General features: G+C 52.2%; 11 protein-coding genes across 11 annotated transcripts; 7 read left to right on the forward strand and 4 right to left on the reverse strand.

Annotated features, from left to right (window-relative positions):
* The first annotated feature begins 195 nt into the window (after positions 1–195).
* BP01DRAFT_217989 (putative oxidoreductase, 2OG-Fe(II) oxygenase family) lies at positions 196–1,582 on the forward strand. The gene is made up of 3 exons (XM_025571124.1): positions 196–389; positions 446–547; positions 635–1,582. Exons 1-3 carry the CDS (start codon positions 290–292, stop codon positions 1,555–1,557), a joined length of 1,125 nt encoding a protein of 374 aa, XP_025433516.1. The 5' UTR covers positions 196–289; the 3' UTR covers positions 1,558–1,582.
* Positions 1,583–2,411: 829 nt separating this feature from the next.
* BP01DRAFT_372300 (SUR7/PalI family protein) lies at positions 2,412–3,449 on the forward strand (the record flags this gene model as incomplete). The annotated part of the gene is made up of 4 exons (XM_025576721.1): positions 2,412–2,531; positions 2,612–2,983; positions 3,057–3,269; positions 3,393–3,449. The coding sequence occupies 4 exons, from the start codon at positions 2,412–2,414 to the stop codon at positions 3,447–3,449; spliced, it is 762 nt and encodes a 253-aa protein (XP_025433517.1).
* Positions 3,450–5,046: 1,597 nt separating this feature from the next.
* Positions 5,047–6,213, forward strand: BP01DRAFT_291282 (mannitol-1-phosphate 5-dehydrogenase; the record flags this gene model as incomplete). Its single annotated transcript, XM_025571643.1, has 1 exon — positions 5,047–6,213. One exon carries the CDS (start codon positions 5,047–5,049, stop codon positions 6,211–6,213), a length of 1,167 nt encoding a protein of 388 aa, XP_025433518.1.
* Positions 6,214–6,562: 349 nt separating this feature from the next.
* BP01DRAFT_336206 (enoyl-CoA hydratase/isomerase family protein) lies at positions 6,563–7,542 on the reverse strand (the record flags this gene model as incomplete). The annotated part of the gene is made up of 2 exons (XM_025573230.1): positions 6,563–7,206; positions 7,317–7,542. The coding sequence occupies 2 exons, from the start codon at positions 7,540–7,542 to the stop codon at positions 6,563–6,565; spliced, it is 870 nt and encodes a 289-aa protein (XP_025433519.1).
* Positions 7,543–7,721: 179 nt separating this feature from the next.
* On the reverse strand, positions 7,722–10,054 carry adaB (chromatin-binding transcription regulator ADA2). Its single transcript, XM_025574510.1, has 3 exons — positions 9,562–10,054; positions 8,105–9,505; positions 7,722–8,052 (listed from the first exon to the last, which is right to left on the reverse strand). Exons 1-3 carry the CDS (start codon positions 9,652–9,654, stop codon positions 7,984–7,986), a joined length of 1,563 nt encoding a protein of 520 aa, XP_025433520.1. The 5' UTR covers positions 9,655–10,054; the 3' UTR covers positions 7,722–7,983.
* Positions 10,055–10,670: 616 nt separating this feature from the next.
* Positions 10,671–13,189, forward strand: BP01DRAFT_218229 (serine/threonine-protein kinase). The gene is made up of 5 exons (XM_025571125.1): positions 10,671–10,888; positions 10,983–11,126; positions 11,208–12,368; positions 12,428–12,792; positions 12,844–13,189. Exons 1-5 carry the CDS (start codon positions 10,867–10,869, stop codon positions 13,039–13,041), a joined length of 1,890 nt encoding a protein of 629 aa, XP_025433521.1. The 5' UTR covers positions 10,671–10,866; the 3' UTR covers positions 13,042–13,189.
* Positions 13,190–14,636: 1,447 nt separating this feature from the next.
* BP01DRAFT_336216 (coatomer subunit beta') lies at positions 14,637–17,803 on the reverse strand (the record flags this gene model as incomplete). Its single annotated transcript, XM_025573231.1, has 6 exons — positions 17,605–17,803; positions 17,429–17,491; positions 17,357–17,378; positions 17,267–17,298; positions 15,940–17,208; positions 14,637–15,884 (listed from the first exon to the last, which is right to left on the reverse strand). The coding sequence occupies exons 1-6, from the start codon at positions 17,620–17,622 to the stop codon at positions 14,637–14,639; spliced, it is 2,652 nt and encodes an 883-aa protein (XP_025433522.1). The 5' UTR covers positions 17,623–17,803.
* Positions 17,804–18,150: 347 nt separating this feature from the next.
* On the reverse strand, positions 18,151–19,216 carry BP01DRAFT_314790 (complex I NDUFA5 subunit family protein). The gene is made up of 3 exons (XM_025572545.1): positions 18,558–19,216; positions 18,386–18,490; positions 18,151–18,325 (listed from the first exon to the last, which is right to left on the reverse strand). The coding sequence occupies exons 1-3, from the start codon at positions 19,100–19,102 to the stop codon at positions 18,262–18,264; spliced, it is 714 nt and encodes a 237-aa protein (XP_025433523.1). The 5' UTR covers positions 19,103–19,216; the 3' UTR covers positions 18,151–18,261.
* A 144-nt stretch (positions 19,217–19,360) lies between these two features.
* Positions 19,361–22,168, forward strand: BP01DRAFT_354737 (putative disulfide isomerase). The gene is made up of 4 exons (XM_025574511.1): positions 19,361–19,891; positions 19,954–20,035; positions 20,085–21,611; positions 21,671–22,168. The coding sequence occupies exons 1-4, from the start codon at positions 19,680–19,682 to the stop codon at positions 22,031–22,033; spliced, it is 2,184 nt and encodes a 727-aa protein (XP_025433524.1). The 5' UTR covers positions 19,361–19,679; the 3' UTR covers positions 22,034–22,168.
* A 226-nt stretch (positions 22,169–22,394) lies between these two features.
* Positions 22,395–23,521, forward strand: BP01DRAFT_354738 (cytochrome b-c1 complex subunit 10). The gene is made up of 5 exons (XM_025574512.1): positions 22,395–22,461; positions 22,634–22,704; positions 22,950–23,003; positions 23,108–23,255; positions 23,308–23,521. The coding sequence occupies exons 1-5, from the start codon at positions 22,459–22,461 to the stop codon at positions 23,314–23,316; spliced, it is 285 nt and encodes a 94-aa protein (XP_025433525.1). The 5' UTR covers positions 22,395–22,458; the 3' UTR covers positions 23,317–23,521.
* Positions 23,522–24,350: 829 nt separating this feature from the next.
* On the forward strand, positions 24,351–26,631 carry BP01DRAFT_410420 (amino acid permease; the record flags this gene model as incomplete). Its single annotated transcript, XM_025578873.1, has 3 exons — positions 24,351–25,060; positions 25,116–25,230; positions 25,290–26,631. The coding sequence occupies exons 1-3, from the start codon at positions 24,802–24,804 to the stop codon at positions 26,629–26,631; spliced, it is 1,716 nt and encodes a 571-aa protein (XP_025433526.1). The 5' UTR covers positions 24,351–24,801.
* Between the last annotated feature and the right edge of the window lie 415 nt (positions 26,632–27,046).

A 27,046-nucleotide genomic window follows, 5' to 3' on the forward strand; every position in this document is an offset into this window, starting at 1 on the left:
ACCACCGGATGTACCTGCACAAGAGGACAGACCATTGATGCACTCAACGGCCAATCGTTATAAAGCATAAGGTAGTGATGTGACACAAGAAGCCAAATCATGATTTGCTGCAGTCCGGATTCATTCCGTCAGCAGGCCCAACTAGCACGTCAATCGATATCAAGCGGGGTAGGACCGAGACGTATACTTCCTACCAAGCCAACATCAATCCGGATCAAGCTTGCACCTTGCTTATTTCACTGGTAGAAAGCATACTGCATATATATTTTCACTCGCGCACAGATACGACATGGCGATTCAAGCACCAATTGTAAATCATCCCCCGCAAGACGATGTCTCGAGCAAACCGCTACACACTTACGTCCATCCACCGGAGACAACGCAACCGCGTACGTCCTTCACCCGATGGCCATCCGTTGATGGAGATCACTGACACTCAAGCCAGTCGACTATGCAGACCTCGTCACACTTGATCTCTCCCGGTTCGATACTCCCGAAGGCAAAGCCCAACTAGTGGAACAATTGAAGCAAGCTGCGCATGACGTGGGTCAGTGATCGTTCGCATCCCACCATGAAGAAGTTGGTCCCAATTGCACAAAAACCAAGCTGACCGAAGTGGGGGGGGGGGCCGCAGGTTTCTTCTACATCACCAACTTCGGCCTCACCCAGGACCAAATTGACCGACAGTATGCCATTGGGGCAGAATTCTACGCATTGCCATTCGAGGAGCGACTGAAGTACCGCGCTCCGCTCGAAGAGGGCAACTACAATGGCTACCGGCCGCTCGGAAGCGTCGAGCTCGCCCCGGGCCAGCCAGACAAGGTGGAAATGTACAACCTGTTCAAGTTCATCCCGCAGACGCAGCGCTCCCAGCCGGCCGTGATCCGACGGCACTGGGACGAAATTGAGCAGGTCCATCGTCACATCCATGAGAACGTGGCGCACAAGATCCTCAGGCTTCTTGCGCTGGTTTTGGAACTGCCGGATGAGGAGGCGTTGATCAGAGGCCATCGCTACGAGGCAAACTGCGACAGCGCGCTGCGGTATATGATGTCGAGGGCGAGGTCGGCGGAGGAGAATGAGAGGTGCAACCATATCTACACGCGGGGTCACACGGATTTCGGTACCTTAACGTTTGTCTTCCAGCAGCCGGTGGCGGCGTTGCAGGTGAAACGGTCCAAGGAGGCCGAGTGGCAGTGGCTGAGGATTCCCGAAGGTTATGCGGCCGTCAACATTGCTGATATTGTGGAGTTCCTCTCCAACGGCTATCTGAAGAGTGGGGTCCATCGTGTTGTGTCTCCGCCGATGGATCAAGTCGGGCTGGATCGTTTGGGACTGCTGTACTTTGTAAGGCCGTCGGATGAGATGAATCTTGGTGCCATCGATAGTCCACTTCTCAGGCGATTGGGATATTACTCGCAACAAAAACAAAATGAGGAGGTGGCTATTCCGGCCACCGAGTGGGTGAGGGCGAGAGTCAAGAAGAACTGGGTGAAGACTGAGTCGAAAGAAGTTCTTTCGTTGGGTCGATTTCAGACCCAAGTCTTGTATGACTAATATTTGCATTCGACTGTAACTCCATGCTGTACTCCGATCATCGTATGACCTAGAGACTAATATGATATTGGGCTATGAGTCTTCTCTTGTCAGCACCAATGAGCGCCACGTGCCAAATCCGGGGTAGCGTCCAGATACGAGCACTGCGGCACGAATACGACCCCCAGATGGCATCGCAGTAGGTTCCCCGCACTGGTCGAGACAAGCAACATTGCGCTCGGATACGGACCATGGAAGTGCATAGTGCTATCATAAATAAGTCAAAGACGACTACATCCATCTCGTCTGCAAGTGTTACATCCACGGAGACCGAACTCCGCAAATACTCACTCAACTTTGTAACCCTTGATCCAGTGCGCTCATGGATTTCGGGTAGATTGAATGTCAAGGAGGTCACCATTTCGCTGACCCTCGGCCGCGACAACAGAATCTCTCTATGAGAAGTTGAGCCCTGGGGGATTAATGCCAAGAATGCCGTCGGTGGGCGCACACATTCTTCAAGCTGGCGGTCGAGGCGTCTTTCCACCGGGCGGCATTCGCTGCCTGACTGTTCAGGCTGATGCATTCCGACGATATCCCAGGTCCAATTGGATTCATCCTCATGTCAACACGGTCACATCGTGCGATTTGATAAGTACTGAGACGTGCCGGATCAAGTGAAGCTTAAGACGATAGCGTCCGTGTATTGATTTCCCGATGTCGACTGGCCATCCCAGGGAATGCTCGAACAACCTCCAGGCAAGGCCACAAACACTATACATGAGATCTCATTGCCGGGCTGATGCAGCTGCAATGAAACTTGATTTTCACCGTCTGTTTGTTGACCGCAGAAAGTTAATCGACATCTTTATACCATGAGCCGTCTAGTAAACTGGTTGCCGACCGTGTCGGCATTCATCGCCTTCATCCTGACCCTGATATGTCTCTTCGCGGGGACCCAAACGGATATACTCCCTGACACTTCCATTTTGACTGTGAGTGACCTCGCTTCCATCGTCAGCACGACGCCGAAGTTGCTTGAGTGGTCAAGACATCCCTCTAACATCTACGATAGATCTATACATCAAACATCAGCGAAAGCACGGAGCTAGCCGGATTCTACTCCGTCCATGTCATGTCATACTGCGAGGGAGAGCTGCGGGTCAACCACAAGGATTTCAACAACTGTTCCGATCGGACGTTATTCTTTTCCTTTGACCCCGATGCCGCGATTCGGGCCGACACGGGGAATGTGACCTCCCCAGCAGAGCTTGGGTGGCCCAGCGCGATCACCGACGACTTCTACGCTTTCCGAATGACATCGCGCAGTATGGGAATCTTCTATTGTCTGGGCGCCGGGGTGGCCGCACTGGCGCTGTTTGAAAGAGCGTGGTGGGCGCTCAGACGCGGACCGCGACAGACGGTCACGGAAGTCTCGTCCATGATGGTATGATTCATCCCGTCCCAGTTGCGAGATGTGTGGGTTTTTTTGTGAACGGATGATACTGACCCGCGCGCAGCTGAGTTTCACGATGCTTGGAATCTCGTCCATCATTGCGACGGTGATTGCATTTCAGTTCGTCAAGCTTGTCAACTACCACGGCCAGGAGGCTGGAGTGACGGCGGAGTACGGGCCGCAGTTCCTAAGTCTTACTTGGGCAGCAACAGGACTGTATCTGATTGGGGGCACCACTGGGCTAGTGATGGTGCTGATCGACCGCAGTCGACCTCCAGTAGACGACGTTCCTGACCTTGAGTTTGACGAGGGCCCTGACGATCTGTTGGAGGATCACGCCAAATCGGAAGTCCATAGTCACCATAGTGACGATTCGGCAACCTTGCGATCACACGAATAGCACGGGACGACCAGGGACGGGGACCAAGGAACACGGGAATTATCAACGGGAATGTAAAGCGAATCGGAAGACGTAGACCAAGAGAAGAGAGAGAAAAATAGATCAGGGGCCGATCGGACGGATAGAAAAGGGTGGAAAGTGAGGGAAAAATTCGATTGGGTCGGGCGGCAAATGGCGATGAAGCCATTGGTGTGTAATTATTAGTACCTACCGAGTTACGACTGCTCTTGAACATTTACTTGGCTTGAATTGAGACCACTGAACAGTGAGCCCTGATAGCGAGGACTCGAGAAGAATCGAGAAAGCTGGGGGGGGAGACATTAGGGGTATCAAGACCCCACATAAAGTGTCCTCAACTGGTCGATGAGGGTCGAATTTGATGTCTGGCCAGCATTGGGAGGGATGGATAACGTCACAGGGTGGAGAGAGAATAGAGAGACTACGACGTATGTGTAAAATTGTAAGTATGAAAGACTAGAGAGAGAAACTGACACCGGCAATCATAGTGGGTCGCCCTCCTCGTTTTCCCCAGCGGCCATGACGAGGTGATCTTTGATCAAACGACTACCCGTCCACACTGTCTGAGAATGATGATGATGATGACATTCCACTTGAGACTCTCACCACTTTGACCTGCTAACAATGCCCAATACTCATTACTTGGAATGAAAGGTCTTTGTCTCCCCTCTCTTTTCGTCTCTGGCCCTTTTCTCTCAAGCCGAATTGTGCCAAGGAAAGGCATTCCTATCCGGGCCGAAGTACTCCGCAAAACCCGGGGAAGTGCAGAATGACCAGGGCAATATAGGCCAGGATAGGATAGGCCAGAGACGCTAGGGGAGGGTAGTAGAAACCAGTCGTAGTCGATATCAACCGCAAATACTGGCCGGGAGAGATCGGGAGACCGGCCGTGGCTGATTGGGGGTGTTACTACGGAGTAACTACAACTGTCCGGAACTTAGCAACCACCAGACAGAGTCAGAAGGATAGGTGCAGTCAGTAGGGTCTATCCACAATGCAATGCAATCATATTGATTGGCATCTTGTTAGAATATCCTGTTTGGATCCACCGCACGGTTCTTGCCGGTGATGTTCTGAGATGAGAGGGGGTTCCCTCACGTCATCTTCGGATTGGTGAGTCTTGTTTGAGGTGGAAAGTTGAGGTCATTGTCTGCTCCACCAACCAATGAAGTATGCAATCGGCTGTCATTCCCATGTCCCGCACGTTCCTCATGTTTCTATCGTGCCTGCCTGCCGGCCTACCTACAATCCAACCATGAAGTAAGTACGCAGTCAGTTTGACTGTGAATGCTTCTGTGTGTTGCTGCGCCCCTCTTTCTTCCCCTCCCTTCTTTGCCCTCTTGCCCTCTTACCCCTCTTCCGGCAGCTCCTCCCTCCTTTGCAGCTTCATATATTAGTCCCTCTATCCCCCCTCCATCCTCGTTCTATTCCTTTTTCATTCATCATCAACCTCACTCTTCTACAATCTCTTTCACATCAATCAATCTCATCTCTCCCTCTCCTCCTTCATTCCCTCCATCCCCACTTGTCTCGTTCTACTTCATCTCTAGAATAGATAAGACATCCAGCCAATTACTACTATACTGCCCCACCCCACTCATCCTTTCTTCACTACCTCTCATCACAACAATTCATCATGGGTAAAAAGGCTATTCAGTTCGGCGGTGGTAACATCGGTCGTGGCTTTGTGGCCGAATTCCTCCACGAGGCTGGCTATGAGGTCGTGTTCGTTGATGTGGTCGACAACACCGTCAATGCTCTCCAGAACGCAGAGTCATACGAAGTCACTGAAGTTAGCGACGAGGGTGAGAAAACCAAGACCATCACCAACTTCCGCGCCATCAACTCCAAGACCCACGAGAGCGATGTTATTCAAGAGATCGCCACTGCCGATGTCGTCACCTGTGCCGTCGGCCCCAACATCCTCAAGTTCATTGCCCCGGTGATTGCCAAGGGTATTGATGCCCGCACCATGGAGAAGCCCGTGGCTATCATTGCTTGCGAGAACGCCATCGGTGCTACCGACACACTCCATGGCTTCATCAAGCAGCATACCGCTGAAGATCGTGTTGAGACCTTGTACAACCGTGCTCAATTCGCCAACTCGGCCATTGACCGCATTGTCCCCAACCAGTCTCCCAACGCCGGTCTCGACGTCCGCATCGAGAAGTTTTATGAATGGGTTGTCGAGAAGACTCCTTTTGGCGACGTTGGCCACCCAGATATCCCTGCCATCCACTGGGTCGACCACCTCGAGCCCTACATCGAACGCAAGCTCTTCACCGTCAATACTGGCCATGCCACCACAGCTTACTTTGGTCACCTCCGCGGCAAGCGCATGATTGCGGAGGCATTGGCTGACCCGGAGATCAAGGCGATGGTGCACAAGGTTCTTGACGAGACTGCCTCGCTCATCACAGATAAGCACGAGATCTCGGACGAAGAGCAGCAGGAGTACGTCAACAAGATCATCACTCGTATCTCCAACCCCTACTTGGAGGACAACGTTGATCGTGTGGGACGCGCTCCTCTGCGCAAGCTCTCTCGCAAGGAACGTTTCATCGGCCCGGCAGCCCAGCTCGCTGAGCGCGGGCAGAAGTACGATGCCCTGATGGATGCAGTCGAGATGGCTCTGCGCTTCCAGAACGTGCCTGGTGACCAGGAGAGTGCCGAGCTTGCACAGATCCTCAAGGAACAGTCCCCTGAGTCGGCTACTAGCCACCTGACCAGCCTGGACGAGAGTCACCCTCTGTACCCTGCGGTGCTGGAGCGGGTGCGCAAGGTGCAGGGCATCAAGAATTGAAGGCTTGAATCCCGGACGGTTGCCTCGCCGGATAAGAGGTACTTTTTTTATGTTTTACGATGTTCACGAAGATCATTGCGAGTTCAGCACATTCCGAGTTGATCACGGATCGGGAATCCGGAAGCATGTACAACTGGTTAAGCCGCGGGACGGCGAAGAGCCATACGGGATACGGTGAACAAATGGTCGGCGCGAATGGAGCATGGGATACCAGCATAGGTTTCATTTTTCTGTCTTTCAAAGCCCCTCATGTATTTACGAGGCACTCAGCATTTCATATACCAAATGCCATGAATGAGTTATAAATTTGGTGTTCATGCGTAGTCTGTAGGCCCAGTGAAACTAGTAACTACAACTTACTGTCCAACCACTTGGGATGTCGCTTTTCCACAAATGCCCTCAAACCCTCCTTGATATTCTCGCCCGCATTCAGCTTGTCCATCCAATCCTCCATCAGCTTGACCGTCGCCTCGTCGGCCCCGGTCCCCTCCCAGCCGAGATTCACTCCGGCACGACTGACCATCACTGCATCGGGACTATTGGCCGCAATGCGTCCAGCGACCTCCAGCGCGCGGTGCACCACATCCCGCTCCGGCTCCCCCTCGGCATCCATGGGCACCACCTCATTCACCAGACCCCACCGCAGCGCCTCAGCCGCGCTGACCTTCCGCCCCGTCAATACCATCTCCAGCGCCCGCTGCCGCCCCACCGTCCGCACCAGCCGCGGCAGCGCCCCCGCCCACGCCACCACCCCGCGCGCTACCTCAGGGAACCCGAAATATGCCCGCTCCGACGCGATCACCAGGTCTGCGTTGACAGCCATCTCGCTGCCGCCTCCGAGGCATAGGCCATTGACGGCCAGGATGATGGGTTTCTTGCCCGTGCGGCGCGAGAGGCCTCCGAAGCCCGTGGGTGGGGTTGTTGGGGTGTCTTTAGGTTTATGAGTTTGGGGGGTGGTATTGGTGGTGGTGGTGGTGGTGGTGGAGAGCCATTCTTTTTAGGGGGTTAGTTTGCGCTTTCTAAAAGGAATGGTGTAGGTGTAGGTGTAAATCCCCCGTTCCATTGTAGGCGTAGGCATAGGTGTAGGTGTAGTTTAGCCTCACCTTTTAGATCAGCACCAGCACAGAACGCCTTCCCTGCTCCGGTCAAAACGCCGACTCGCAACGCGGGATTCTCGTCCATCCAGCGCCATATGGCGTCGAGTTCGGCGTGGCCCTGGGAGTTGATGCAGTTGAGCTCGCGGGGCCGGTTGAGGGTGACAAGGAGGATGTGCGGGAGGGGGAAGGAGAGGGAGGCGTGTTTGGCGGTTGGGGGTCGGTCGGAGGTCATTTTGGAGGAGTTTTGGTTTGTCGTTGGAGACGAGGTTGATTTCTGGGAGTTGACGTGCTTGCTAGCTAGTTCAATGGTTGTTCTAGATTGCTGTCCGTCTGTACTACTACGTGGTATTTATGGGGAATGCTCAGGAAGATAGTTATGATGCGGAGACGGAGGTGGAGAAGAGGGCGGTGGTGCTCGGTGCCGAGGTTCGCTCCTCTCTCTACCTCACTTTTGTAGTAAGCTACTCAGTAGGCTCTCTTGTAAAACTCGAGTCCGTCGCCCAGCAGCCAATAGACTTGTTTAATCACCACATCTCTACATTACTATCGGATCAAGCTATGCATCATTCGTGTCGTCAATAAATTGGAGGCACAGCATCAGAACTACACAGTCCACCCCGCCCAACGCCTCGCAACTCCAATAAAACATACCCGGGGTATTTCATACAGGCAGTCACCCCTTGTTAATCCAGCCACTGTGCACCATAAAGTCATAGATCCGACTGGTCTTGGCGCTGTCAATCTGCGAAATGTCAGTCTTCACCCAGAAACCAACTCAAAAGTGCACAACGTACCTTGCAGATCGTTCGCGCATCCTTCTTCTTCAGACTTCCCCCCTGCTTCATCGACTCCTTCAGCAGCGTTTCCTTTATCACTAGGTACGGCTTGGGCTGAATATGAAGCACATTGCACACCTCGACCTCCTCCTTCGTCAGGAGATGCAAATCTGGAGCCGCTTCGTTCTCCAGCTTCCATGGTATCACTCCATTCAGCGGCTGCACAATAAACTTGGTCTTCGCCAGCGGCGTGGGCGTGCTGACCCCGTCCCCGTTGGTGGCAAACATTCGGTCAAAGTCGTTCATTGGAGGCTGGCTAGGAGGCTCGGGGGCCTTGGAAGCCCCCGGCGTCTTCTGAAGTCGGAGCGGGAGCTCCGGCGTGGTCAACTGACTAGCCGCCGACGGCTGTTCGGGCTGCTGTTGCTGCTTCGGCCGTGTGCTCGCGAACCGGTCAAATGAGCCCTGCGGCATCATTCGCTGAGCGCGCTGCTGCTTTTCTTGCTCATACTTCTCGCCGCCCTTCAAGTCGCCAATGCCCATCTGCCGCCATTCCTGCAGCTGTGCGATAGCCAGGCGCAGGTTGTGCTCGTACTCCAGTCCCTTGTTGAATTCTTCGAAATCGTCGTGGTTCATCATGCGGGCGAACGGTTTGGCCTTATTCAGCAGATCCCGTTCTTCTTTCGTGCGCTTCTTTTCCAGCGCCGTGTTCTTTCGGTATTCGAGCAGGTTATGCTCAAAAAGCACCTTCTTGCGCTCCGTGCGCGCCGTCAAGCGCGAGTTGTAAATGTCCACCACCGTCATCTTCAGCTCCATCTCCGCATCCATCTCGCCATTCGCAATCTCGCCCGCACCGGGCTCGAAGGTCATATGCTGCACGGCCTCTTCTGCATCGTTCATGAACTCGGTCTCAAACTCCAGCCGACCCGGCATGTAACCCTGTACTTCGTGACACGCCGGAACACTAGCCGTAGGCTTCTGCTTGGGGGTGGTGGGAGGGGCCGCCTTGGCGGCCTCTTTGCGCTCCTCAATGCGGCGCTTCTTTCGCGATTGAAACTCTTCTTTGGAGATGGAATCTGACAGGCGCGTGTCTTCTGGATCGGCGCGTTCCGGGAGAGGGAAGTTGGGGCTGTCAATGTATGTGCTGATGTAGTGATCCCGTACCTCCTCCTTGGTACGATATCCGCCAATATGATCTGCGATGTCGGCCCACGACCCCAGCCCGTAGATGTCCGCGCCTTCCAGTAACAAGAGCTCCTCATCAGCACCCCAGTCTTCTTGGAAAATAGGCACGGAGTTCTGCTCGATAACCTGGAAGGGATGTGTAGACGGATCATGGTTCTTAGACTTTTCTCCGGCCGCAAAACAAGGGACGCAAAGATCGTATTCGTGGCAGGAGGGATGGGCACAGGATACGCGAACCTGAAGGCGCGGAAGAGGTTAGACATTTAATAAGGAGACAAGCAGAGAGTACATACCGTCGAAGTCACATCAACCGAGCAGATATCGCAGTGGTATTTGGTGCCTGCTTCGGTGCCGCGCGAGGCGGTCTTCTTCCGTATTACACCCATCGGTTGCGGTGCCCTCTCATCCTCCAGTGTTCCCGTGTCCGTTGCGACCACCCCGACGCGCCCTCCAGTCAAGGCCGAGGGCTATGTATTCTGAAGAAGAAAGCTTGGCGCGAGTGGAAGGCTTTAAGGCTTTGGGGGGAAGCCGATAAGAGACCGAACAGTGGTCGAGACCGCTCAAGGGATGTGTCTGAAGGTCTCCGCTAAGTTACCGGGTAGGAATGAGTAAGGAAGTGCCGGGGAAACCACGGGGAGGGGGAAAAAAGAAGTCCCGTCAGATTATGCGAAAAGTTGGGTATGATTGAAGGGATAGGAGCGTTTCTGGACAGGCGATCAAGTAGCGCAGAGAACAAGGATGATTTTGGTTATACTTGAATAGATGATAAGTGTTGAGCTGACTTGAGGTCGGCAGTCGTTCCCCGTTCCAATCTGGGATGCTGAGCGGATGGGGAAAGTGGCTGAGCTACTGGGGCGAGTGTACTATCGTTTCCTATTGAGGACTAGTTGCACCGCCGCGGATTTGTTCCAGGAGAATATATGCCTCAGGTGTCACGGCAGCGATGTGTTCCTGACCCAATCATTTCTTTTCCCCTCCTCCACTTCTTCCACATTCAGTTCAGCCCTGAGGCCTCCATCGCTCCCGGTCTGTCCCTGTTGGTTCAACTTGACTCCCACCCCCTCCTTTCACCACTGCCCTGCGTCTCTCTCCCTCTCCATTTTCCGTTCCTTCTCACTCTTTCGGTTCTTTATCGTCCAAAGTCTTTCTCTAAAACTACAAATTATTCGACTTTTCTTTGTCGTGTCGGAGGCAGATTTATTGTAACTGTACATTGGAGAGAGTTTTGTATCGCTGTCCGGTGTTATCGTTCAATCTTCCCTTCTCCTCCTCTTTCCTCCCCCCCCCCCCCCTCCCCTCTTTCCACTCTTACTCCCACTTCTCCCCCTCCTCCTCCCTCTCTTGTTGCTGACCGCTGTGGCTGTGGCGGTTCTGCATTCTATCAACTGCACTTGACTGGTCTGCTTCTCGCTCGTCCTCTGCTATTCCTAGACCTCTTCCACCAGACTCCTTCTGGCCTCTCCCTCCTTATTCTCATCCTTCTCTTGTTCTTTCCCCGGTTATAAACATCTGTCTCTGGACAGATCGATTTTCCTCTTCTCCTCCCCGTCTCCCCTCCTGATTTCTCCCCCTCACCACCTCTCGTCAAATTCGCCGCAATGTCGTGGAAAATCACTAGAAGTATGCAATCTCCCCCTTTCAAGTCCGATCGTGTCCCGATTCTTGATCCTGCATAGGCTAACCGGACGCTTTCTCATCTGTCCTTGACCAACAGAACTAAAGGAAACCCACCTCGCTCCTTTGACCCAAACCTTTGGGCGGTCCTCCTCCACATCCACCATCAAGGGTGATTCTGGCGAAGAAACGCCTGTGGCCTCGCAAACACCTTCTATCTCACCCTCCAACTCGAACGGGATCAGTATGTTGTTTGCTTTTGCCCGCTTTTTTTGCCTCCCCCTTTCCCCACCGCCGACCGTCCTAACATAATCTCCCGCTGTAGATGCCTCGGAATCGTTGGTCTCCCCGCCCGTGGCCCCTGTCAAGCCCGGTATCTTGATTGTCACTCTTCATGAAGGTCGAGGCTTCGCTCTTTCGCCTCATTATCAACAAATTTTCAACTCCCATTTCCAGAGCAACAATGCCTATGGCATGCGTCCCAGTTCATCATCCTCCCATTCTGCCCATGGCCAAGCCGGCTCCTTCGTACAAAGCGCACGTCCGCAGTCGACAAGCGGAGGCATAAACGCTGCCCCCACCATCCATGGTCGCTACTCCACCAAGTACCTTCCTTACGCCCTTCTTGATTTCGAGAAGAACCAAGTCTTCGTCGATGCCGTGTCTGGATCGCCGGAAAACCCCCTTTGGGCGGGCGACAACACCGCTTACAAGTTCGATGTCTCGCGCAAAACGGAACTGAATGTTCAGCTGTATCTCCGCAATCCTGCCGCTCGCCCAGGCGCCGGTCGCAGTGAGGATATTTTCCTCGGTGCCGTCAAAGTTCACCCTCGGTTTGAAGAGGCTTTGCCTCATGCGGAGGACCCAAAGAGCAAAAAGGATAATAAGCAGCCGCAAGAACGTCAGCTTGGTCAACTCGGGGCAGAATGGTTAGATCTCCAGTTCGGCACCGGGTCGATCAAGGTTGGTGTCTCTTTCGTCGAGAACAAACACCGCAGCATGAAGCTAGAGGACTTTGAACTCTTGAAGGTCGTCGGTAAGGGTAGTTTCGGTAAGGTCATGCAGGTCATGAAGAAGGATACCGGTCGAATCTATGCCCTCAAAACCATCCGCAAAGCTCACATCATCTCCCGGTCAGAGGTGACACACACCCTTGCGGAAAGATCAGTTCTCGCTCAGATCAACAATCCTTTCATTGTTCCTTTGAAGTTTTCTTTCCAGTCACCGGAAAAGTTGTACTTTGTTCTAGCCTTTGTCAATGGAGGTGAGCTGTTTCACCATCTCCAGCGGGAACAGCGCTTTGACATCAACCGTGCTCGGTTCTACACGGCTGAACTTCTCTGTGCTCTGGAATGCTTGCATGGATTTAAGGTCATCTACCGTGACCTCAAGCCCGAGAACATCCTTCTCGATTACACTGGCCATATCGCGCTGTGCGACTTTGGTTTGTGCAAGTTGGACATGAAGGACGAAGATCGGACGAACAGTAAGGCTCCTTCCCGCAATGCATATCATTTTCAATTTGGCTGACCTGTCTTGCAACAGCGTTCTGTGGTACGCCCGAATACCTTGCCCCGGAGCTTCTACTTGGCAACGGATACACTAAAACTGTCGACTGGTGGACATTGGGTGTTCTTCTCTATGAGATGTTGACGGGTCTCCCCCCGTTCTACGACGAGAACACGAATGATATGTATCGCAAGATCTTGCAGGAGCCTTTGACTTTCCCTAGCACCGACATTGTCCCTCCCGCTGCTCGAGATCTCCTGACGCGCCTGCTCGACCGTGATCCTCAGCGTCGACTAGGTGCAAATGGTGCTGCGGAGATCAAGTCACACCACTTCTTCGCAAACATCGACTGGCGCAAGCTGCTCCAGAGGAAGTATGAGCCAAGCTTCCGGCCCAATGTGGTATGTGATTTCCTTAACCCCCTTTGTATCGTCATACGCTGATTGGTGCAGTTGGGTGCTCGCGACACCACCAACTTCGACCGCGAATTTACGTCGGAAGCCCCACAGGATTCTTACGTCGATGGCCCTGTTTTGTCGCAGACAATGCAGCAGCAGTTTGAAGGTTGGTCTTACAATCGTCCGGTTGCTGGTCTTGGCGATGCTGGTGGCAGTGTCAAGGATCCCTCTTTCGGAAGCATTACCGAGTAAGAAGATCCCTGCCTGCTACCACCAAACAAGGTCTGTTTGGTGGGCGTAAGAAAAACACAATGTGACAACAAAATCTGGCGAAGAAACTGTTTGAAACAATCTCTTCGTCTTGTTCTCTTTTCATCGGCATATCATGCCTTGCGATGTAGCTCGGCTTTCTCTCATCATCTTCGCTGTCTTTCTATCTCCTCCACTTGCACAGGGAGTACATGGGGCTTTTTGTCGAGAGTTTTGCTTTCCTCTTCCATGGCAGTGATCTTAGCTGAGCGCTTTGTGTGTGTTCCTTTCCAACCTAAATGGGTTTTGCATCCAATACAATCGAGGCAGGTCCCTTTGGTCCATTTCTCATTTCCTGTCTTTCCCCTTTCTTCGTCGCTGCAGAATCTGTTCACGCAAGTCCCGTTTGGATCCAGACCAGATGTGTCTTACAGCCCAGTCCCTTTTCGCCAGGGAGACTGAAGCGGCGAGAGCAGCAACACGCCGCTCATCTCGCGTGCTCACCAACATAGTGGGTCGGAACAAGCACTCGTTGACCTTGTTGGGTTTCGGTCCCTATACACTTTGGCGCTTTTGACTTTGGTCTGTTGGTCTGGACCAATCGGACCTTTGCTAGGGCTTCTCTTCTGTCACATCAGGAGGGACTGGCGCCCATCTGAGACCTTCTGAACTCACCCTGCCCACGAAAGGTCAAATTTTGCATGAGTCTCCGTGTTAGCGGTCTCGACTTAGACCTCTTGTTTCCATTTTCGCTTCAGCTCGATACCTTTCCTACTGTTGCCTTTCGGTTTGTTTGTTTGGAAATGTAGGAACTCAAGAATGAAAGAGTCATGGAGGATGATATTCCCCTGCTCTGTTAGCTCATGATGTGACCGGTTCATAGACATCAGTTGATTTTTCTTCTTGCATAACGGTTGCTTGAAATCTATCCTCCAACGCACAGTAATGGTCCGTGGACATCCGGTAAATCATGTAGATTCGGGGTAGGTTTATCTGGCGGTGTCGGTCGAAAATGGCTTATACTGAAAAAAAGATCGTTGTCTGGATTGCGAGGGTACAAACAGGACGAGAGCATCTTCTCAAAATGTAGGGGTATGCTATATACACTCCACACATAATGGAGTGTCAATCGAGATCAAGAGCAGTGATGTACATAGGACTTTTGCATAAAGAATTAGGCGAAAGGAAGAAGCTATGTAAAGGAGAAGAGGGTGAACGGGAATTGGCTGGAGAGAAAGCAATAGAAGGAGAGGTTTTTGGGTGGGGCCGGAAATTATCCCCACGCAAGGCAGATTGCAATGTGTGCAAGGACATGATGCACAATAAAAACGGGAAATGCAACGCGGGAGGATAACAATAAGTACTGGGTAGGTATAATGGAGCAGAGGGAAGTGAAGCGAGTCAGAAGGAAGGAGGAAGGAAAGCATCACCGCGTCGGTCTCTTACGTCAGTCACATTTCCCTCACCATCGGATTTAGATACAAGCACACGACACATACACATATCATGCCATGGAAAGGGATTTAAAGGGGAAAAAAAAAAAAAAAACAGAACAAGTGGGTTTTATCTGAAAAGCTGATGGCAGGGAAGTAAGTAGTTTACTCGGATTTCTCCTCCTCATCCTCCTCATCCTCCTCCTCCTCCTCCTCCTCCTCCTCCTTGGCTTCGTCCTCTGCGGTAGCTTCTGCAGCCGCCTCAGGTTGTACCTCGGGGGCACCGTTGTCTGCGGTCTCATCGTCTCCGTGAACGTCAATCAAGGACTCCGAGGATGGGGGTTCGGGGACGGCAGCGGCGCCGCCCTCGGATTCGAGGCGGATGTACTCATCCCACTCGGGAAAGAGGTCATCATCTGCGGCGGCGTCGGGCGTGCCCGGAGGGATACCGATGAGGCGGGCGATCTTGGTCTTTCCATTAGACTCGAGGGAGGTCTTCCATTGGGCGACGAGTTCGGGGGCTCTCGAGGGCTTGTAGGTCTGGGCGAAAAGGACGGTTTCGGCTAGACGGTTCGTCCGCACCAGGAGGTCGATGCAGCCATCGACGTCGCCGAGGGACCAGAAAGTGGAGAAGGCAACATTGTGCAGCCCGGCTTCCGAAGCTTGGGCGGCCAGCTGCCGGAGACCGTCCTTGTTGCCGCTGGCGGTGTGCAGAAGGAGAAGGGAGCCGACGTCCTTGGCATTGGTGAAGCACTCCTGAGCCAGCGCAAGGTTCCAGTCAGCGAGAGCGGCGTCACCCACCGTCTTCCACTTGTGCTCGATGTTGGCTTCGCGGGCAATCTCGAGGGCGATCTCGAGATTGTTGAGGGCAAGGGCCAGTTCGAAACGATGCTCTGGGTCGGTTGCGACTTCGAGTGCCATTTCCTTGTACCCTTGGCCTTCCAGGAAACGAGCCACTTTGTTCATCTGATCTTGGGGAACGTCCTGGAGCAGCTCCGCGGCCGTTTCCAAATCGCCGCGCAACACCACAGTCTGGTACTCGACCATGCTGAGAGACAGGCCGAATGACACGACATTGACATCCTTGTCGGCAAGGTAGACGCGACCATCACGGGGCAGGTAGCCCAGGACGTACATACCCTGATCGAAATGGGAGATGGTGTACGTCTGGTCGCCAACCAAGTAATTGAGACGATTCGTCGAGTTCGTGTAGATGAAACAATCTCCAACCCACTGGCCGGTGCGGACAGACTCGTTGACATCGGTCACAACCTCGAAAGCGGCCTCCACACCATCCTCGTCGGCTTCACCGGCATTCAAGCCATTGATGTAATTTTCCCGGGAGTATCGGAGGACATAGAAGGAATCTTCACAAGCAAGAGTCACCAGCTCTCCCGACTCAGACCAGTAAACCTAGATGAGCTGTTAGCGACAGTCCGGCGGGCTAATCGTGGTTTCTATTGCTTACAGCCTTGGGATCAACTTCAATGCGGCGAACCAAGTTCCCAGTCTCCCAGTCGAACATACCAATTCCGCCCTGGCCCTTAACACCCAGCAACACACCATCCGTTAGGCCTTCAGCTTGGAAGCCTACATCAAGTCCGCCGCTGACTTCCTTGAAGTTCTTGAAGATCTTAACACTGGTGGTCGACTCGCGAATGGCATAATCATTGCTGTTGTCCTTCGAACCCCAGGCAAAGTCCAAGGCTTGACCAAAGGCCTTGTTACGCCAAGCAAGAGCAGTATAGATGATGTACTCGCCATCACCACAGACTGAGACAAACCGTCCGTTGGGGGAGTGTGAGAGGGTCTGAGGGTATACTTCACATGATCCCAACTCTTTCGTGGGCAGAGAAAGTGGCGCACCGTCCTTAATACTAGCATCACCGCCCTTGATCACAGTAGAGACAACCTCATTGTGTCTAGCCCAGATAATCTTTCCAGAACCGTCCATGGACACAGCTGGCTCTTCCCGACCCATCTTGACTACTACGGCACCATCATCAAAACCAATCGCAACTCCCTGCCGGCCGCGCTGGTAGGAGACACACCATGCTCTCTCAAGGCCATAGCTCAATGATTGCTCAAGTCTGTATGTGTTCGCATGCCAAATCTTGATAGTTCCGTCTTCAGAACCAGAGATGATCACAGGTAGTTCCGGATGGTAACAGGCGAAAGAAACGTTGCTTGTGTGGCCTTCCAGAGTCGCAATGAGCGCTTTCGTGGTGTAGTCCCAGACCTTGACGGTCCGGTCATCGGAAGTGGTGAGAAGATATGGTTTGTCCGCCTGCGGGTAATAATCAACATGGTTCACACCCTTGGTTTCATGAGCCTCCAGGGTAAAGTTGGCATGTGGCGAGCCAAGGCTCCAGATTTTAACGGTCCTGTCCAAACACGCCGATGCAAAAGTGTTGGTATCCTTAGGGTTGATTGCAAGGCCCATCACATAGTGGCCGTGACCCTCGTAGACCTGAACACACTTCCAGCCTTTCTCCCAGTCCCACAGCTTGATAGTCATATCGTCCGACGCGGTCAGAACGAAGGGTTGCGTGGGGTGCACCGCGATTGAGCGAATGTAATCCGGATGAGCCTCGAACGAAGCAATCTTCTCGGAGGTGTTGTAGTTATAAACGCGAAGTTGGAAGTCATCGGAACCGCAAACAATCCAGTTCTTGCGGGCAATAAACCGACCGGCTCTTACAGGAACATCAGTGAGCTCGAAGGTTTTGATTATAGACTGATCAACCTAACGTCAGCGACCTTCGCGTGCGGAAATTGACGGCAGGGCAGCGTACTTGAGTTTCATAGGACCAGATGTAAACGTGACCTGTGTACTCCTATTAGCGCGTTCAGGGCGTTGGTCGAGCTGCGACTCCTCGGCGTACCGCTGTATAGTGTGGTAAGAATCTGTGAGATATCAGCGCGTGTCCAGAGGTACTCATGGCTAGAATACTCACCCATGGCTCCGTTGGGTGGAAGTCAATGCCCTTCACCCGCTCGGAGCGGGCGAACAGCTGTCTCTAATAGAACACAACAGTCAGCATTCTGGTCATTGTGCATGAGCACTGGTACCAAGAATATAAGAGCCACCCTCAGGCAGACTCCGCATCCTCTCGAGGGTCAGAATCCGTACCTTGACATCCAGCTTCATCTTGTGTGGGGAAAGAAGCTCGCGATGATGTGCGGCGTCGGAGGACGGCCTGTGTGAAGGAGGGGAAACCAGGCCACGAGCCGCTCAAACAGCCCAGCCCGGGAACGTCAGAAACTCCCGAAGGAAAGATAGGTAAGAGGCGCAAAGAAAAGATTAAAATCCTCAGCCCAAATGGCCTCCGAGGTCAATGCAGATTGCTTGTATCTGACAGCGATGTGTCCACAAGGAGACGGAATCCCGCCAGCTATCTGGAATCGGCTAGCGACAGGGGGAACTCACCGCCTCCGGTTCTGGATCGTTACCCTCGTGGCCGGGATGTACAGTCCCCAGTTCTACATCAATCAATATGCGCATCTAGAATTGACACGCCTCTCTCCTGATCAATACTATCATCATATGTACTATAGCATGCTCTACACCAGTTATGTGATGCTTGAATCACCGTGCACCTGTAGTACGAGAAAAGGGGCTCAATCAGCGTTCAATAGCATAGTAAAACACATTTGCCAGAGAGCTCGGCAACACATTATCGTGGGACTATGATAAATTTTGATTGGACACACGTAAACTTATAATTACAAACAATGGGAATTCTTAAGTCAAGTCTGTCATTTATGAGAACACCAGCTCCTCGAAAGCTTACTCGGGGCGCTCGAAGTAGGACCACTGGCCAGGTCTAGGCTTCTCCTCAAGTTCCTCCCAACTGTGACCATATCAGTATTGTGACCTATACCAATAGTTAACCAGATCAACGTAGACTTACGCTTTCGACTTGTACAGCTCATCCACCACCTTCAATTCACCCTCAGCAACCTGGATGACCTCCTCAATAAGACCAGCACCGATTTGCTTCTCAATTTCAGAGATCCTGAGTTCAAGAGTATCAATACCTAGCACCGAACATTATACTTCTGGGGAGGACAATATCGACGTACTGTTCTGCCGTCAAGGCGGGCTCGGCCTCCCACTTCTTCTCCTCGACGTGAAAGTCCGATTCATTGTTGCGAGGGGAGGCGGATTCCTCCATCAGCTGTGCAAAGCGGGCTTCTTCTTCCGGCGTACGAGCGGGACCCTCAGTGGTCGCTTCAATGGCCTCACCGTCCCACTCCTCTCCACGGGCATTGTCACTGCCATCGGGTTGCTCAGCCGCTGCATACGTGCCGTCGCCCCTCAGAAGACTGGAGAAACGTTCGGGCTCGGCACCCACAGTCTTCTTCACGCGCTCCAACCAAGCTTCGAATCCAGGCGGCTTCGTGGATTCGACGATCTGCAGACGCTGGCGGGTCAATGCCTCGGTGGATTGGCGGTAGACGGAAGACTCGGGGAAGGACTTGAGCTTGTTCAAGGTCGATGTGTAGAGGAAGATCAAAGTGGAACGCGGACTAGGGTGAGTGTTGAGACCGGTCAGGCCGGTGGGAGCGAAAGGCTCCAAGTAACGAGCCGGCTTGACATTGGCCAGCAACCGGAATGTCGACCTCATATTGATCGTGACTTATGCGAGGAAGTAAAAGAAATGAAAGGAACCCAGAGGGACGTGTATGTATCAGACCCAATGGCAGGCGGAAGAGGGGTGACTTATCGGGTCGTCTTTCACAATGAGCAGCACAACTGCATCGGGATGGATGCACGAAGGGTTGAGGTTCCGTCCCCGGATCGCGGAGAAACCCACTTCCGAGTCTCCTTCCTGCGCCTCTTCCTCCTCCACCATCTATCATGTCGATATGAATGACTAGTTAGATGACTGTCTTGCAGTAGGGGTGGCCTCATTCTTGCCTGCCTTCGTTTTGCAGTCGGTACCCCGCCTTTTTCACGGGGACACTTACGAGACGCTTGCTGAAATTCTTCGGAGCAGCGACCTCTGTCCGATATCCCCTGTCTGGTTCCCCGACTCCTGGCGATCCACACGTTTCTAGACCACCCGTCACTTTCAGTCCGATGTGCCACCCGTGAACGGGTATTACTTATTCTCTGCTAGTCTCCTTCTCGACTCTCCCTATCGACTCTATCCCTCTTTTCCAGTAAGATCAAAGGCTCTTGGCCCTTGACCTATAGCCAGCATGAAGGCATCTTTGCTGGCGTGGTCTCTCCTTTCTCTCCTTTCCATCCCGACGTGGGCTCTGTCCGCCAGTGATGCCTCCTCGAAGCACCATCTCGTGAAGAGAGACAGCTCATCCGAAGCCAAATCCACTCTCTTCAATGGCATCGAAGTCCCGCCCATCAAATCTCTGACCCCTGAGGACTTCGACGAAACGGTTAAAGATGGCTACTGGTCAGCATCCTTTCCAAACGCGCCAGGTCAGCTTGGCCGCTTGAGGCTGACAGATCTCTCAGGTTTATTAAAGAGTACTCGCCATCATGTCCGCACTGTCAGAAGATTGCGCCCACTTGGCAGACACTCTATGAGTTCTACTATGTAAGTTGGCAGACTTGTTCACCATACTGCAGATCCTAATTCCATGCAGACCTCGGATCCCTTGTCCTCGTCCTCTGGAAAGTCTTCCGATACCAAGTCCTTGAACTCCTTTGATAAATTCTACAACTTCCACTTCGCAGAATTAAATTGTCTTGTGTACGGTGACCTGTGCCACAAGTTGGGTGTGAAAAATTTCCCCACCTTCGCTTTGTTCCACAATGGCGAGAAGGCCGAGGAATTCAACGGGAAGAGAAATATGCAAGGCTTGAGCGACTTTGTTGAAGAGAAGCTCGAACAAATAAAACCTGGATCCCGACCTGCACAAGGCTTGATTTTGCCCAAGCCAGGCGACACAAGCGTCGACACCAAAGCCCAACCTGACACTCCTGCAGCCAAGGATAAAGATCCTGAAGCTGGGGTAAAGGCTGGCGAGAAGCACAACGAGCAGGCTGCGGAGCTCGCCGCTAGCGATTCCGTCATTGCCAAGGATACCACGGAATCCAAGGTCAAGTCTTCTGGCCCGATAAATCCTCAGGGCATTTCTGTTCCTCTCACGGCGGAAAGTTTCCAGAAACTTGTCACTACTACGCAAGACCCTTGGTTTATTAAGTTCTACGCTCCCTGGTGTGGCCACTGTCAGGCATTGGCGCCTAACTGGCAAGAAATGGCCAGGGAGATGCAGGGTGTCCTAAACGTCGGAGAAGTGAACTGCGATGTTGAAACTCGGCTTTGCAAGGATGCCAGAGTCAATCAATTTCCCACAATTTATTTCTTCCGTGGCGGTGAAAGAGTGGAGTACAATGGTCTACGTGGTCTAGGTGATCTAGTCAATTATGCCAAGAAGGCCGTCGAGATCGGCTCTGGCGTGCAGGATGTGGATGCTACCACTTTCAAGGAACTGGAAGAGAAGGAAGATGTTATTTTCCTATATTTCTATGATCACGCAACCACTTCTGAGGACTTCAAGGCTCTTGAGCGTCTGACCCTAAGCCTGGTCGGCCATGCCAGACTCGTGAAGACAAGCAGTGCCGCTCTTGCCGAAAGATTCAAGATCTCCACCTGGCCTCGCCTTTTGGTGTCTCGTGATGGCCGCCCAAGCTACTACAATGCGCTTGCTCCTAAGGATATGCGCGACTTCAGGCAAATCCTGGGTTGGATGCGGTCTGTGTGGCTTCCTATTGTTCCTGAACTCACAGCGTCCAACGCTCGTGAGATTATGGATGGGAAATATGTTGTTCTAGGTGTTTTGAGCCGTAAGCACTCTGACGAGTTCTTACAGTCTAAGAGAGAGCTTAAGAATGCTGCCCATGAATGGATGGACAAGCAGGTTCAATTGTTCCAGCTGGAGCGCGCTGAACTTCGGGATGCCAAGCAGCTGCGGATCGAAGAAGCCGAGGACCGCAATGACCAGCGTGCACTCCGCGCTGCTAAGAACATGCGTATCACTATCCGCGAGGATGACAAGAAACAGGTTGGCTTTGCCTGGGTTGACGGTGACTTCTGGGAGCGGTGGCTTCGAACCCAGTTTGGCATCGATGTGGAGAACGGTGAGCGTGTCATTATCAATGACCAAGACGTAAGTTTCTTTCAGACTGCTGAATGCTGTACTCGTATCATGGAGCTGACATGTTCTAGAACCGACGCTACTGGGATACTTCCTCCAGCGGTGCATCCATCATGGCTTCTCGTACCTCGATTCTGGAAACTATTCCTCTTGTGATTGCGAACCCGCCCAAGCTCACTCCCAAATCTACTATTGGCACTTTCGAGTCTATTTTCTTTTTCACTCGTTCTTTCATCAGCGGACATCCCATCCTGTTCGTCATTATCTTGATCCTCTCCATTGTTGGGGCCACATTTGTGGCGAGAGGCAGAGCGGCGAGACGTGGTGGTCGGGGCGGTATTCTTGGGGTGACTGGCAATTCTAGCGGAGGATTCTTTAACCTGGATGGTAAGGAAGGTCTTCTGAATGGTGGCTCCACGGGCAAAGTAGATTAGATCGTGGGAAGCATTGGTGTTGTACAGTCATCTTCCTTTTCTTTCTCTTTCTTCTTTACTCAATATTTCTTCTTCAATTTTATTTTGGTGTCTATTCTAGGCATAAAATCCGATGAGGCTGGGTACTTCTTCTACCGTGAAATTGATACTCCATACTAAGGTAAACTCCAATTGTGCAATGCAGTGCAGTGAGTAGGTAGTATACTTCCATACTTCTTGTGGCATGAGGTGTGGAAATGCGCAAGATTTGATTCGACGATCTGTCTATCACGTGACTAGTCACTTGGACGGCTGATTGGCCGCGGGCGGTCGGACGAGAACGTCGCGGAGTCTCCCGGTTTTCCTCGACAGCTTCAACGTGTAATTGCAGCCGCTACATCAATCATTTCTTGGAGCAGAGTGTGCCTCCTTCGATCTCAAGCAAAATGGTATGTACAAGATACAATCTTGCACCCGTCTATCAATGGGGTATAGCATGACTTCGGGGTGTCGCATCATGCGCATTGGTGGTCTCCCCCGGGACCCGGCTATGTCACGGTGACAGATGGAAAGGGATAATATTTGTCAATTGTTGCTAATGTGAATCTTGCTCTTATATAGGTTTTCTCTCAGACTCTTCGCCGCGCTGCGGCTCAGCAGGCCGGTGGCTACCGTTCTCCTTTCGGTCCCAAGTGAGACCCCCCCGCATATCTATCGTCTTCGTCCCAACATCATCATAAATGCTAGCACTGAGCCGACCCTTTCAGGCTCTGTTTGCTTCTTCCGTCGATTTTGATATGACGGACGACTGCAATGATGGTCTACAGCGATGAGGTCTGAAGGAGGACTTGTCATGGCGGAAAACTAGAATGCACAAAGCGAAGTAAAGGACGACAAATGGCCTAATCGCGCTGACGGTTGATTCTCGATGATTTAGGTACTCGACTCCCCTCCACTGGCACGGTCTTACCGCCCGGTCTGCTGTCACTGCGTGAGTGTCTACCGCCTTTTAGCTGAAAGTTCCATATCCGCACATTACCGGATATGGCGACTGCAGTGCTTCTAGCGTCTACTAACATGCTATCGCATACACAGTGGTACCATCGCCGCCGGCTTCGGTGTCAGTGCCGGTACCTTCCTTCTGTTCTTCTTCGGCGAGGTCCCCCGTGTTCGCCGTGACATCCTCCAGAAGCTCCCTTTCCTCGATGAGTACTTTGACCGCACCGTCGCCCCCGAGGACAACGTATGGCAATCCTATCTCATTGTACCCATAGATTCACTAACATCTGGGACAGCCCTTTTAAATTATATCTTTGAAATTGAGACAACTGTTTTTATAAATATACACACAACCCACACACAACCTGGTCCCCTGGACGGATTACCGCTTCATAACTGGACAGCAAAAGAGACTTGAGGTGCTGTACGTGTAGACTAGCGATGATTTTTTGAGAGCACATACTAGAGAATGCCTGCTTAAAGAAATATTCTCCTACTATTTTGCTGGCCATTTTTCGTTGCTGGTCGCTGTGAAAGTGTCTCAACACTGAGACAAATACTTAGATAACGACAGACTTATAATGCAGCTTGAATGAGTATTGTGTACTGTTGATAGACTCCGAGCGTGTTAGTGTTATCAGCTGCAGCTGGCCGAATTTGGAGTAAATGCAAACATGGAGAATACCAGTACTAAGGCAGCGGGTAGATCATAGTTCCCTTCGACATTAAACCTCAAGAAATAAACCTCACCGGCTTACGCGCCCAGATCTGCTCGAGCATGAACAACCAAGTAATGCGTTATAGTCTTGACACATTCAGTGAACAATGATAAGCTAATGCAGAGACCACAGTGAGCGGGTATCAAAGCTCTCGAACCTAAGGTCATAAACATCGGATCTCGGACACACTCGGTGTGAAAGGCGTGGCTGTCTGTCTTGAAGTCAGGGGAATCGCCTATCAATATTCCAGTGACTATTCTCATTGAAGTAAGTCCAACCTGGCCAATTCTCTTATCTCTGGCCATTTGATGGCTCACGTCTCACGTCTACCAAGTCAACATCATCCTTCCCACCCAACCTTATCATCTGCAGCCCTGCAGCCAACCATCTCCTCCGATAAGTACAGCCTCTGAACATCTGGCCGGCTGTCCGAGCACCAATACGTATCTGTCGCGCTATGCTTTCTTCTTCCAACGCGCGAGAAGTTTCCCTACTCAGTAAAGTCGAATTACTAGGTTTGAGATTTACAGGTTTATGCCCCTGTGGAAGTCAACTTGAGCAGATGAATTTCGGCTTATTGGGCATTTCAACTTGGACCCGTGGGAGCTTCTTTCCAGATTCCCTCCAATCCGATTGTCCAGGGTATTGGTGAATGACCTGGTGCCAAGCGCATCAGCGTCTGTTTCCCCCGCCTCGGCTAGTCACAACATCAAGATCCATACTATGGGGTCGACAGATGTGTATCGCCGACCATAGACATTGATTGGTGCCGTCTCTGAACTCCCTTCGCCTGACGCGGAACAGCTGTGCTTCCATAGATAAGATGGCTATATTACATTACAATGCATCCTCAGCGAGATGTGCTGGCCCCAGCCCGCTCGCCTTTGCTCGAAAAAGAGCGTCTCACAGGACTCACCTGTTGTGTGACCTGGCTGTCCCGCACGGATTGTTCTTTGTCTCAAACTGGTTCTGCAAATGCTCTCCATCGAAAGCTTGGTTATTAGTGACCCTCTTCATCTTGCTGGCGTTTCGGGTCAGGACGCTTAACGGAGCATTTCTCAAATCATCATCATGTCTGTCTCCGAACATAATAGCAAGACTGCCCTACAAGCACCTGTCTATGCGGACATCAACCATGCGCCCGTCACGAGTATCTTGCCAGAGGGTGACATCCCTTATACCGATCATGCAATGGACGCGGACGAGAGGGTGATCGTGGCTCTCGGATACAAACAAGAATTCAAGCGCGAGTTCTCGCTTTGGACCACATTCTGTGTTAGCTTTTCGGTGCTCGGCTTACTCCCGTCATTTGCGAGTACAATCTATTATGGTACTTCTTCTTTCTTTGCTTTGCCCCCGCTGTGACGACAATGGTTAACGAGGAGAAGGTATGGGCTATGCAGGAACAGCGGGTATGGTCTGGGGGTGGATAATCGCTATGCTCTTCATTCAGTGTGTTGCGATGTCTATGGCTGAGCTATGCTCCGCAATGCCTACCAGGTTGGTGTCTCCTCTCCTCTGTATCTTAACCTTATATACAAGCTAACCTTCATCGTCAGTGGTGGTCTGTACTATGCCGCCGCCGTTCTTGCTCCCCCAGGCTATGGACCCTTTGCTGCGTGGATCACAGGATGGTCCAACTGGATCGGACAGATCACTGCAGCACCATCTGTCGACTATGCTCTGGCGGCCATGATTCTGGCAGCCGCCTCGATTGAGAACCCCGATTACGTGCCCACAAATTGGCAAACCTACCTGTTAACCACGTTCATCATGATCATTCATACGGGGATCAGCAGTATGCCCACCAGATGGGTCGCCCGGGTTAATTCGTGGGGCTCAACGTTCAACATCCTTGCTCTTATCGTGACAATCATCGCTATCCCCGCTGGGACGAAGAACGAGCCTAAATTCACTCCCTCCAAAGAGGTTTGGGGCACCATCACCAATCTGACTGACTTTCCCGATGGAGTGGCTGTCCTTATGACTTTTGTCGGTGTCATTTGGACAATGTCCGGCTACGACTCGCCTTTCCATCTTAGTGAAGAATGTTCCAATGCCAACATTGCCTCGCCACGAGCGATTGTCATGACCTCGGGGGTGGGAGGAGTATTCGGCTGGTTCCTGCAGCTTGTTGTTGCCTACACAGTAACCGACATCAATGCGGTCCTTGACTCTGACTTGGGACAGCCATGGGCATCATATCTGCTGCAGGTCATGCCGAAAAAGATCGCGCTGGCTATTCTAGCTCTGACCATCATCAGCGGTTTCTCCATGGGTCAGGGCTGCATGGTGGCTGCATCACGAGTCACCTACGCTTACGCTCGAGACGACTGCTTTCCTCTTTCGAGCATCTGGAAGAAGGTCAACCACCACACTCAAACACCCGTCAACGCGGTCATTCTCAACGGGGTCCTCGGGATTTTGATGTGTCTCCTTATGCTAGGCGGTACGACCGCCATCGGCGCCTTGTTCTCCATTGGCGCCATCGCGCAGTTCTTCGCCTTTGCCGTCCCTATCGCCATTCGGGTGTTCTTCGTCGGGAATCGGTTTCGCAAAGGGCCCTGGCATCTGGGTCCACTGGGACCCTGGATCGGCGGAGCAGGCGTGGCTTTTGTCCTTTTGATGATCCCGATTCTCTGTTTACCCAGTTCCACCGGCAGCGATCTGACGCCCGAATTGATGAACTGGACGTGTCTTGTCTGGGGTGCCCCTATGCTGGCCGTGATCATATGGTGGTTTATTGATGCGCATAAATGGTTCAAGGGCCCCGTCGTCAACGTGGAGCATGCAATTCATGCCGTCCCGGCCGAATTGATCATCGACGGACTCGGGGAGGATGAAGTCATTACTCAAGAGGGAGCACCGGCGGATCCGTCGAGTAAGTCTTCTGCAAAGTAGTCAATTTTAGGACCTTGTATTGCCTCCTAGTGTATCATCTCCAGCTTAATACCTTTGTGCTTAAATCGACTTGAGAGCCTTACTCGTTCATTCCAGTCCGTGAGCTCAATGTGAGGGAAATTTGACTGAATTAGCATCAGGCCAAGTACTCCGTGCGCACGAGTTCGTATAGTTTTCGGCTTTAGCATGCAATAGCCATCCCGTTCTTTCGTACCTGGTCGACAGGACACGACAGTACTATGGTTATTAAAGGAGAAAACGCGGTACAGCTCCTACATATACACTGATGGCCAGCTTTCTGTTCACCCTGGGAGATATGAACGGGCGCAAGTCATTTCGTTTGACTAGTGCAGCCTCTTCGTACTAAGCCTGCCGTGCTAGCAGGCCAAAGAGCTATGCGTAATTTGAGGCAATC

Source organism: Aspergillus saccharolyticus (assembly GCF_003184585.1).
Source record: "Aspergillus saccharolyticus JOP 1030-1 unplaced genomic scaffold BP01scaffold_7, whole genome shotgun sequence".
NCBI classification, from domain to species: Eukaryota; Fungi; Ascomycota; class Eurotiomycetes; order Eurotiales; family Aspergillaceae; genus Aspergillus; species Aspergillus saccharolyticus.

What these genes read in the sequence shown, in the direction of transcription:
- BP01DRAFT_217989 (XM_025571124.1), top strand. Translation starts at nt 290, where the DNA reads ATGGCGATTCAAGCACCAATTGTAAATCATCCCCCGCAAGACGATGTC. An exon ending in ACCGGAGACAACGCAACCGC is followed by an intron (nt 390 to 445) that starts GTACGTCCTTCA and finishes CACTCAAGCCAG; the next exon opens with TCGACTATGCAGACCTCGTC. An exon ending in GCAAGCTGCGCATGACGTGG is followed by an intron (nt 548 to 634) that starts GTCAGTGATCGT and finishes GGGGGGCCGCAG; the next exon opens with GTTTCTTCTACATCACCAAC.
- adaB (XM_025574510.1), bottom strand. Translation starts at nt 9,654, where the DNA reads ATGGGTGTAATACGGAAGAAGACCGCCTCGCGCGGCACCGAAGCAGGC. An exon ending in CGGTTGATGTGACTTCGACG is followed by an intron (nt 9,506 to 9,561) that starts GTATGTACTCTC and finishes CCGCGCCTTCAG; the next exon opens with GTTCGCGTATCCTGTGCCCA. An exon ending in ATGCGCGAACGATCTGCAAG is followed by an intron (nt 8,053 to 8,104) that starts GTACGTTGTGCA and finishes GACATTTCGCAG; the next exon opens with ATTGACAGCGCCAAGACCAG.
- BP01DRAFT_218229 (XM_025571125.1), top strand. Translation starts at nt 10,867, where the DNA reads ATGTCGTGGAAAATCACTAGAA. An exon ending in GTCGTGGAAAATCACTAGAA is followed by an intron (nt 10,889 to 10,982) that starts GTATGCAATCTC and finishes CTTGACCAACAG; the next exon opens with AACTAAAGGAAACCCACCTC. An exon ending in GGACGAAGATCGGACGAACA is followed by an intron (nt 12,369 to 12,427) that starts GTAAGGCTCCTT and finishes GTCTTGCAACAG; the next exon opens with CGTTCTGTGGTACGCCCGAA.
- BP01DRAFT_314790 (XM_025572545.1), bottom strand. Translation starts at nt 19,102, where the DNA reads ATGAGGTCGACATTCCGGTTGCTGGCCAATGTCAAGCCGGCTCGTTAC. An exon ending in CCCGCCTTGACGGCAGAACA is followed by an intron (nt 18,491 to 18,557) that starts GTACGTCGATAT and finishes TCTTGAACTCAG; the next exon opens with GATCTCTGAAATTGAGAAGC. An exon ending in GAGCTGTACAAGTCGAAAGC is followed by an intron (nt 18,326 to 18,385) that starts GTAAGTCTACGT and finishes ATATGGTCACAG; the next exon opens with TTGGGAGGAACTTGAGGAGA.
- BP01DRAFT_354737 (XM_025574511.1), top strand. Translation starts at nt 19,680, where the DNA reads ATGAAGGCATCTTTGCTGGCGTGGTCTCTCCTTTCTCTCCTTTCCATC. An exon ending in ACGGTTAAAGATGGCTACTG is followed by an intron (nt 19,892 to 19,953) that starts GTCAGCATCCTT and finishes CAGATCTCTCAG; the next exon opens with GTTTATTAAAGAGTACTCGC. An exon ending in CACTCTATGAGTTCTACTAT is followed by an intron (nt 20,036 to 20,084) that starts GTAAGTTGGCAG and finishes AATTCCATGCAG; the next exon opens with ACCTCGGATCCCTTGTCCTC.
- BP01DRAFT_354738 (XM_025574512.1), top strand. An exon ending in CGTTCTCCTTTCGGTCCCAA is followed by an intron (nt 22,705 to 22,949) that starts GTGAGACCCCCC and finishes TCGATGATTTAG; the next exon opens with GTACTCGACTCCCCTCCACT. An exon ending in GCCCGGTCTGCTGTCACTGC is followed by an intron (nt 23,004 to 23,107) that starts GTGAGTGTCTAC and finishes TCGCATACACAG; the next exon opens with TGGTACCATCGCCGCCGGCT.